Source organism: Gavialis gangeticus, unplaced genomic scaffold, assembly GCF_001723915.1.
Source record: "Gavialis gangeticus isolate Ggan-Ray unplaced genomic scaffold, GavGan_comp1, whole genome shotgun sequence".
Lineage (NCBI taxonomy): Eukaryota > Metazoa > Chordata > Crocodylia > Gavialidae > Gavialis > Gavialis gangeticus.
This window is the reverse complement of record NW_017729032.1, coordinates 141,712,985-141,722,513: the sequence shown is the minus strand read 5'-3', so window position 1 is coordinate 141,722,513 and position 9,529 is coordinate 141,712,985. Positions and strand designations below refer to the sequence as shown.

The following is a 9,529-nucleotide window of genomic DNA, read 5'->3' as shown; positions in this document are numbered from 1 at the left end:
GAGGCAAACAAATATTTGTGTGTGTGTGGCTTGTCCGGGGGGGGTAGGGAGGGGGGGGTGGCTTCTGCCACTGCGCACACCCTGGGGGGGCAGTGTGTCCCCAGATTTGTGTGGGGGGCAGGCTGGACAGGGCTGTGCTCTGGGTAGGCAGTGTCTGCTTTGGGAGTGAGGCTATGGGGGGGGGCAGCAGCCACCCCAAAATTCACTGTAGCCTCCCCAGTTCCTTTTCTGGGCACTGCCCCAGCCCCAGCCTGCAGCAGCCCACCCTATACAAAGATCCAGGGGCACATGCCCCCCATCCCCTCCCAGGGGTGCATGCAGGAGCCACCCCCTGGACAAGCTGTGGCTGTCCTGGGCCCCACCCTGCCCCATCCCCACCCTCACTGCAAGGGCCTCGATCTGTCCCCCCATGCCCCTTCCCTTCCACCACACCAGACTTACTAGCTGGATGCAGCTCTCCAAGCTGCCAGGCTGTGCTCCTTGCTGCCTATGTGCTGCGCTGCAGCTGTGTGCATGCATGGGGCACTTATTGGCCACATCAGGCAAAAAAAGCTGACTGCCAATACAGTAAATTTTCTTTATATCAGTGCCAATCCAATTGGACCAATGTATTGGTGCACCTCTACAAACAAGGAATTATGGTCAGGGAGATGCTTCTTTTACAGTCCTTCCATCTCTGCTCTTTGGAGGTTAGTACAGAGCAGTGCTGTAGCAGGACTACTGTAAATAAGGTAGTGGCACAGTAGGTCAGTGCTCCTAGTTCTGCATCTTTGCTCAGTCCAGAATGGAGGTATTCAAGTAAGCCCAGCTTGTGGGGTTTCTCAGGCTTCCTAGCCAGGGTGCTACCTCCTCTACTCCACTAGTCTGTGGCAAGCTGAGGCTGGGCCTGAGTGCACTACCACCCAATATGTGCATCTTTCCTTACTTTTCCTGATGTGGCAGTTGCTGGCTTATCATCCTGGTGGTTTTCCTTTGCTAGCAATCCATCTCACCAGCCTCTTCTCAGTCTGATCCCTTGTACTTTTAGAGCCTGCTACTGGTCAGACTCTTTCCATCCTTCTCATTCTGGATTCTGATCCCACTCCAAAATAAGGCAGAGCAGAGTTATTAGATATGCAAGAGTCCATACTGGGCTCCCAGGAGACAGTAAAACACCTGCAGGAGGGGGTGTCTGTATGGTTTGTGTGTGGGGGGCACCTGGGTACAGAGCTTTCTGTAATAGTGCTGTGGACTAGAGGGTCTATTCTACTCACAGCAGCTGAATGGGGTGATGTAGTTGAATCTTTCAACCTTTAACCAGATTTCCAGTCCAGCTGTAGCAGGATGGATTAAATGACAAGTTTCCTTCCATTATGCATTGACTGTTGCTCATTAGTACCACTAATGATAATCCTTCTTAAGTGTAACAGGCCTTGTTATTGCCCTTCATGTTATTCTACAGCTGAAGAAACTTAAATCCTTCCTTTGTTTTTATCTCTAAGTGGTTCCTCTTCTTTTGGCTGTTTACATCTTTTTTTTTTTGGAAGCTTGTCCCTTTTACTACAATTAGAATTTCTTACCCACTGAATCCTCTGCTATCAACATGGATGTTTAACAGGGAAGCAATCCTGCAATACTACTTGAGGTTAATTGAGCTTTTCCATTTCCTTTTTAAAAGCTAGATCCAGCCAATCATTAGGTACCAGCCTCTCTGTTTTTTGTAACCCTCTGGTCCTTGCCTCTGCTATGAGACCTGCACTACAGTTATGCTAGGCTCTGTAAATCCCACAGTCATACTGGCAATAGAAACCCCCCCCCCAACCCTTCTCTTTCCACTCACCCCCCCCGTAAAGTTTGAGACTTATTTCCTTGCCCCTCCTCCCTTCTTTCTTTGAGCTGGATCAGTGTGGGCTAAGTTGGAGCAGAAAGGGTGTCACAAAGCTTTTCTTTGAATGGTCTGAAGAACTGGCCACAAAAAAACTTACCGTTTGCAACTAAGTGCCCTGACCATCTATTAAATAGGAGCCAGAATAGTGTTAGTACACCGTTACAGTATGTGAAGGCAGCCCTGTCCTGCCCTGCCCCCACTCCCACTGCTTTGGCAAATATGTTGCAGACACAAGTATCCTTCTTCTCCTGTGTAAATCAAGGCTCCTGAAAGAGATGAATCAATCATATGCAGGAGGATTTGGGGACTCAGGCAATTCACATGAAAACCAACAGAAGGAGGCAGAGGGATGGAGCAGGGGTGGAAAACTGTTTTAGCAAGCTGTTACCAACAGCCTGGCTCTCCTTCTGTCCAAGTTTCTGTGCGACTCAGGCCTTCAACAGTGGCAGTTCTTTGCAACCAAGACATAATAAAAGATTAAGCAAGGTCTGACTAGTGTGCATCTAATACATTTACACTTACTGTACAAATCTGTACCTAGTCCCAAGCAGGTATTAGTCTTAAGCTCTATTAAAATGCTACATTACTCCTCTTAAATTAGTAATTTTAAGTCTTTCAGTGTTACTTGGAAATAAGGTGTTGTGTGACCAGTCAGATAGTGCAGGGGTTAGCAAGTTTGCTGTGGTTGAGCTGGAATAACCCAGTGCAGGTCAGAGGTGAGTATGCACTAGGACCTGGTTGCTGTCACTTTCACTTACACTCCTGCTCAGCTGTTCTGCAGCATAGTACAAGACCCCTCTGCCAGAGCCCAGCTGCCTCCACTGCTGAAGCCACAGCTCTATAGGGCTGATCCACAGGCTTCATAGGGGTTGGCAACCTGTAGTCCTTGGGATAAACCCAGCTTAAGATAGAAGAGTTGAGAGAAAAATAAACCAGCACTTTATAACTTGTTTTTTTTAGCATTAAGCTAGTACAAGGGCAGGCAAAATACAGCCTGTGGGCTGGATTTGGCCTGCCAGGCCATGCGATCCAGCCTGTGGGGCACCTAAACAGTTTAGAAAATTAAAATCTGCTCCTGGCTGCCTGTCAAAGATGGTAGGAGCCAGGGGCAGTAGGATCCAGGGGAAGTCAGCAAGACTCAGGAGCAAGGCCAGCTCACCCCTGCACAACCCCCCCCCCCCCAGAAGCCTTTGCATGCCCCAGCTTTCACTGCTTCATTGCTCCAGCACCACATGGTCCTGGGCTGTGGGAACATGGGACTGTGGAGGGGGTGCACGCACGCATGTGTGTGCATGCAATGAGAGAGTGCATGCATGTGTTCATAGGGCAAGTTCCACAAGCACACCCCACCATACACATGCACCCACACCCCCCTTACACTACCATACATGCAGATCCCCACACACCCACATCTATACCCTCCCCACAAACCTATATGCACTCCCCACTGTAGACTTAAAACTTCATTTTAAGCTATTGTGCAATCACCTCTGTGTACGCTACTCAAACACATGTAAACCAGGACAACAATTTTTTTTAAATTAAATTAATGAACATTGTAGATGTTTGATTTTTAGAATATAATTTGTTTTTCTGGTTTTGAGATGGCAAAACCCCTTGCTGAAAGGAGTATTTGGGGGGGAGGGGGCAAAGGTTGGGGGTTAGAGGGTGGGAACTTCCAGTCAGGATGGTGACCAGAGGGCAGGGCACCCATGCAGCCCTCAACAGCTTGCTAAAACCCAGTAAGTGGCACCCTGTCAAATAATTGCCCATTCTGAGCTAGTAGGACCTACTTGCCAGGAGCTTAGAGTTGTAGAGTTTCTGGCCTAGTTTAAGAGTGTGCAGTTGTGCAGGAAGCTTAGTTTGCTATTTGACTGGAAATAGCAGAGAGCAAGGTAGTGACAGATCATATACAGAAAAAAAAAAGATGTTTTTATTAGCATTGTTACAGGCAATGCATACATCAGAACTGATCCTTGAAGTGTACAACCCCCAGCCAAGGTTAAAGCAAGAGAATCAGCAGATTGAGATCGATATTGTACACATGTGCAGAAACAGGATCTCTGGAGCTTCCAACAGAAGAGACTGAAATTCACTTTACAAAAAAATGTAAATAAAAATAAACACCCATTTTTTTACATTTAAAAAAGTGCCAGCTTCTAACAAGCTGGCAGGGCATCAAAAGTACCAAAGAGGGGAGTTGTCCAATTGTAAATGAGTTCCTATAGGGTTTGAGTATTGCATTGTGTTTAAAGCTTAGTAAAAATACACACCTAGGAGACAAGGTGGGGTTTAGATTTTCATGTTGTCAGTCATTGCTTATACTTTAAATCAGTATAATTAAACTTCCATCGCAGGATGGTAGTATCAGAGTGAATATATTCCCTTTGTTAGGCTTAATAAAAATCAGAAGTTGAGTGAATGTGAACTAACTACACACAAGTCTGGAATCTTTAACTGACATTAATGCAGTCCATTTCAAAAAACACCCTCAAAAGCTGCAGCTTGTTTTTAAGTGGGTAAATGTTTAAACTAGTTAGCAAAATTAGCCACCAGAATTTCAGAAGTTATTCCTTTGTGCATAGTTAAATGCTGCAAGATGGATTTCACATTTAATAAGGCAGACTTAACAAGAAGCATTTTGCAGGAAAGGCTGTTTTCCCTTATAATACCAATCTTAACGCAGGGGAACACAATTTATTTGCTTCTTGCAACTGCTCTGTATCTAATTAGATTAATTTAAGTGCAAGTCATTAAATTGTCTGATATCCAGCATGGCTTCTCTTTCTGCCAATCAAATAAGCAATCAAGACTATCAGGACAAGTCCAGCAAGAGCTGCACCTACTATGATAGGGATCAGCATGTTGTTTTCATCCAGCTGGCATTCTTCCACTGGGGAGAGAGGGGGAAAGGTCATGTTAGGCACATGCAACATAATATATTTACCTACATCGCTTTCAACATGTTAAGAGAGCCATTGGAACCATAAAAAATTGGGGTGGAAGGGACCTCAGGAGGTCATTTAGCTAAGCCCCTGTTCAACTATTCCCAACTATATAATCCCACTCATTACCCTACGCAGACTCCCCCTCCTACTATTTTTATATGAAAAAAGTCACAAGGAAAGAACTTGCAAGACACTACTTAAAGCTGCTGGGATGCACACACCTACAGATCTTTACTGTTACTGTCTAAGATTTGTAGGGAAGAGGGATTCTCAAAGCAAGACGGAGAACATCTGAATGTAGCTCTTCTAAGAAAAGAGTTTCTTCCATTAAATATAATGGAGACAAGAGTTTTCTGGACCATCTAGCAACTGTGCACTAGTTATCTCAAGGAAAGCTCTGTATTTACGTACTTGGTGCACCAGTCTTAATCCAGAGCCTTAAGTCTTGCTCTCTATGGGAGCATCTACACATGTAATTAATGCACTGTAAGCTTACTGCACAGTAAAATACTTCACAGTATACTTTCCTTGGGAACATGTCTACACATGCACCCATGAGGAGCAAATTTGATCCTAATGTGAGCAATTCAGTGAAGCAATTCAGCTATTCCTGCTCTGCGCTCCCTACGGAAGCCACAGGGAGTTCCAGGCTCCTCTGGATGCCAGCCCCGGGCTAGCAGGGGGCATGGGAGTCAGGTCTGGGCTCAGGAATAGGGAGGGGAAGATGGGATGTGGGTGGAGCTGTCCTGCCTCTGGAACAGCTGCCTCCCAGCCCCACATCCCAATCAGATCAGGGCACAGGGCTGGGAAATAGTTGCTGGGGGAAGGGACAATTTCCCAGCCCTGTACCCTGGTCTGATCAGGGCTGGGAGGCAGCTGCCCAGGGAGGGGACACTTCCCTCCCCCCCTTACTGCCTAGGCTAACCAGGATCAATATGCTTCTGGGCAGCTGTCTACACATGCACTACTGTGCAGTTAATCTACCTGTATTTATAGGTAGTAGAAAACTCTGCATTAGGCTAATCTACTGTGCAGTAGCTGCTGCACATGGTTACATAGTGATGCCTTACTGCTCAGTAGATTGATATTATGGAATAGGCTCCAAAATGTCAAAGGCTTGAAACTTTGAAAGAAGGATGTAAACATATGCTTAAGTTAGTAAAAGCTTAAGAACTCTGAATGATTTTGCAGTTTATACTTAAAGTATGCCCTATTACTGACAGAGCAACTCTTACCTGCCCCAAATTTGTCTCCATCAATCTCGAAAACTTGGACCTGAACGTTGAACAGGTTGACAAAAGCTCCTTGTGTGACCAAGAGATTCTCCTCTGCATGACACATATAGGAATTTCCCACTGAAGCACCAAGCTCACTCATGCTGTTGTTCACAGCTTCAAACTGTGGTTCTGCATAGAGAACAGCATGTTACAGAGTTGTTTGCAACAAAAATTGATGCTGCTAATTCCTTAGGGCTTAGTAGTTAAGGAAGAAAATACACGTCACCCTTTCTACTGCAGTCTTCATTATATCTGGACACTCTGACTTAGATATGCAGTTAGTCTAGTTCAGATGAGACATTTGAAAAACCCTTACTTTTGGCTTCAGGAGGCAAAGCTGTGTTCACAGTGACACCTTGCAGGAAAAACTTCTCAATACTTGTGTTCTTTAAAGAAAAAGACAAGCAATTATTTGACTTTTGAAAATACCATTTAACAAACTTAATTCTAGCCATTTAGGTCTTAGCTCAGTGCACTAGTTGAAAAAGTTTCCAAAGCATCCTCTAGTCGAGGTGTTGCAGCAGGGAAGGATGTTCTAGAACGACACCAACTACATTTTTAGAGAAGAAAACCATGGTGGGGAGAAGGAACAATTTGCTTTGGGGACAGGAGAGAAGGCAATAAAAGGTTAAAAAGAAGGCAACTTGGTCTCAGTCTGAAGTGGCAACTGGATCACAGCAGCTGACCCCCTGGCCGGGGCAGAGAAGTCAGTCATGAAACATTATCTTCCCACACCCCCTCTATCTCTGTGACAGCTCCACTAGCAGAACTGGTAAAGAAGACAAGGCCTCTGTGCTTATCTCCAGATCATGCAGTGGTTAGCTGCAGTGTACTTGCCTTGTTTAACAAAAGGCACAATGCTCTTCCTGTGATAGTGGTAGGATCCCTCTAATGCAGGGTGTCAAGAAATGCAGTCCACGGAGGTAAACCTATTATTTGGCCCATTGTGCGCATGCATCTTGGATCTGCAGCATGTGGGGCCAGTCTGCAGACTAGCCCTGCACCCCTCACCTGGCCTGCAGGGCCTCATGAATTTGACAGCCATGCTCTAATGCATGCAGGCTGTGAAACCTGCACAGTTAAGGCTTATATCAGTGGTTCCCAAAGCATTGCCCCTGAAGGGCCATTTCAAAAAGGGGCAGTTCTGGGTCATTGGCTGCTCCAAAAAAGAGAGGGGGCTGCAGGTGATACCTAGACACACTGGGAACACCCGGCTTAAATTAAAGCTGAGTTTAAGAGTCAGTAGGTACATCTACACATGCATTAATGTGCAGTGGTTACTGAGCATTTAATTTAGTTCCTGTAATAATCTGCAGTAATCAGCACAACTGCACAGCAGCATCAGCACGTGCATTTTAGGTGACACTAATAGGCAGCAGACTAATTCTACTGCACATTAGCGTGGCTTTTACCTGCCACACTAATGCGAACTAGAATTAGTCTACTGCGCTTCTAGCGTCTCATGTAAACATGTTCAGTAGGTCCCTTGAAGAGCTGACAACTGGGAGATTTCAGGGTAATCACAACTATTTGGGTCAGCAAGCAAAGCCAGCTGCAGGTGAAGTCCTTTCAAGAGGGAAGTCTGAGAATCAACTATTATGGACATACGTTGTTGCTACAAAGGAAATAAAAGCTATACAGCTTCTGGCAAGATGGTAAACTGCCACAGAAGACACCACAGAGTAGCTCAACAGTGTGCAATATGAGGGCTTCATTCAGTTCCTTCCTTCATGGGATTTGCTGAAAGACGCATTCACAATCCTCTCTCAGCTAGTGCAGGATCATTCTCTGAAAGCTTTATTGAATGTAAGTGTTTCAAAGTAATGGCATTGACAGTACTGGCATTGAGGGTGACCGTCTAGTGCCAGGGGCGGGCAAAATGCAGTCCGGGGGCCTGATGCAGCCTGCCAGGCCATTCTATCTGGCCCGTGGGGCCCCTAAAAAATTTAGAAAAGTAATATTAATCTGCCCTAAGCTGCCTGTCATGTGGTCCTCGATGGCTTGCCAAAACTCAATAAGCAGCCCTCTGCCCAAAATAATCACCCACCCCTGGTCTAGTCAGTGCTCTTGAGGAAAAGAAAATGGTGGGGAGGTTTGGAATATTTTTAGAAAGGGGTATTTCTAAAGCTAAGTAGCTCATACATAACCCCTAGCTCTCCTGCTTGGTTTCATTGGCTCCAGAATGTATAGCTTAGAGAATTCCCCCACCCTTTCCCATAAGACTGCCATTTTCTCATGGCAAGATAAGGGGAAGGGAAAGCTTTCCCAAATGTGGCCTTGTTCAGAGTAATTTCAACCTGGAACTACTTGACAGCAGTGCAAGATACTGTGGCCAAATACTCTTACCCGAATGAAGTGGAAGATGAGCTTGGCTTTCCCAAAAGTCAAGTTCAAGAAGGCTGAGGAATTGTCACAATTTCCAGAGAAAGATGTATTAGGTGGGATGAAATTGAGCACATCTAATCCAGTCTGTACATGAAAGAAAAGCAGATGGAGAACCACTAGTGTAACATCCTTTTCAACTCAAAGCACCTTCTACAAGTTCTCTGAATTTGGCAGCACCCCATTAAAAAATTCACTCATTTTTAACTACAGAAAATATTTAATAAAGCAATTCTTCTGTTGCAAAGAATGCCGAAAGCCCGCATCAGTTCAGAATGGTTTTAACAGTGTGGATTCTCTGGGTTTAGCTTGTTAATTGTGTCTACATGTTTGCACCTCTAACAATAGTGCTAATATTGTGTGGCACCCTTAGAAGGATCTCATGGCACCATGTTTGATAATCATCTTGGTTTTAGTACCTTACAATAAAAACTGTTCAGAAAACTTCTACCTGGCTTCCACCCAGATGTAAGAAGGGGGCTATATTTTTATTTATTTTTTTTACAGGCTGCTGTGTGTTATATCAGTTACCAGTTGACACTAACTAGCCCTAAGCTAAAGGAGCAGAAAGGTCACACTCCCACCCAATTTTTGCCGTGGTCCTACTGGATGCAGCCAAATCTGAGCTTTGAACTCAGGCTGCATTTTGTAAGCAAAGCAGCTAGTACCATATTCAGAAGCTAGAGGAGAACCTTGAGCTGCCACCAACACTGCATTAGTGCCTTGCTTCATTGAAATGAAGGCAAACTGATAAATTAAACATTCTGCTTTCACACTAGGGAGAAAAAGCAAATCAAAGGGAACAAGCTCACAACATATAAGATGACCCCTTAGAAATACAGGTCTCCTTTGCTTTGTGGGTTCTGTATGCGCAAATTGCTCTTATGTGATGACCCTTTTTATACCAAAAATTTATTATATGCAAAGTAAATTCACTCTTATACAATCTGTGTGGTGGAAACCCACAGTCAGTTGCTTTGTGCAGTGCATTATGGGAGTGACGAGCACCAAAATATAGTCTCCTGTGTGGACCTGTGCTCTTTGCTCATTGTCTG

At 45.0% G+C, this 9,529-nt stretch overlaps 1 protein-coding gene across 1 annotated transcript in view; it reads right to left on the bottom strand.

Moving 5' to 3' along the window:
* Window positions 1–3,778: 3,778 nt before the first annotated feature.
* Window positions 3,779–9,529, bottom strand: part of LAMP1 (lysosomal associated membrane protein 1) — a 55,181-nt gene continuing 49,430 nt past the window's right edge. The window contains exons 6-9 of the mRNA XM_019524115.1: window positions 8,439–8,561; window positions 6,409–6,478; window positions 6,051–6,221; window positions 3,779–4,760 (exon numbers count right to left, since the gene is read on the bottom strand). Of these exons, the coding sequence (XP_019379660.1) occupies window positions 4,621–4,760; window positions 6,051–6,221; window positions 6,409–6,478; window positions 8,439–8,561 (504 nt within the window). The 3' untranslated portion in view covers window positions 3,779–4,620. The remainder of the gene's footprint in view (window positions 4,761–6,050; window positions 6,222–6,408; window positions 6,479–8,438; window positions 8,562–9,529) is intronic.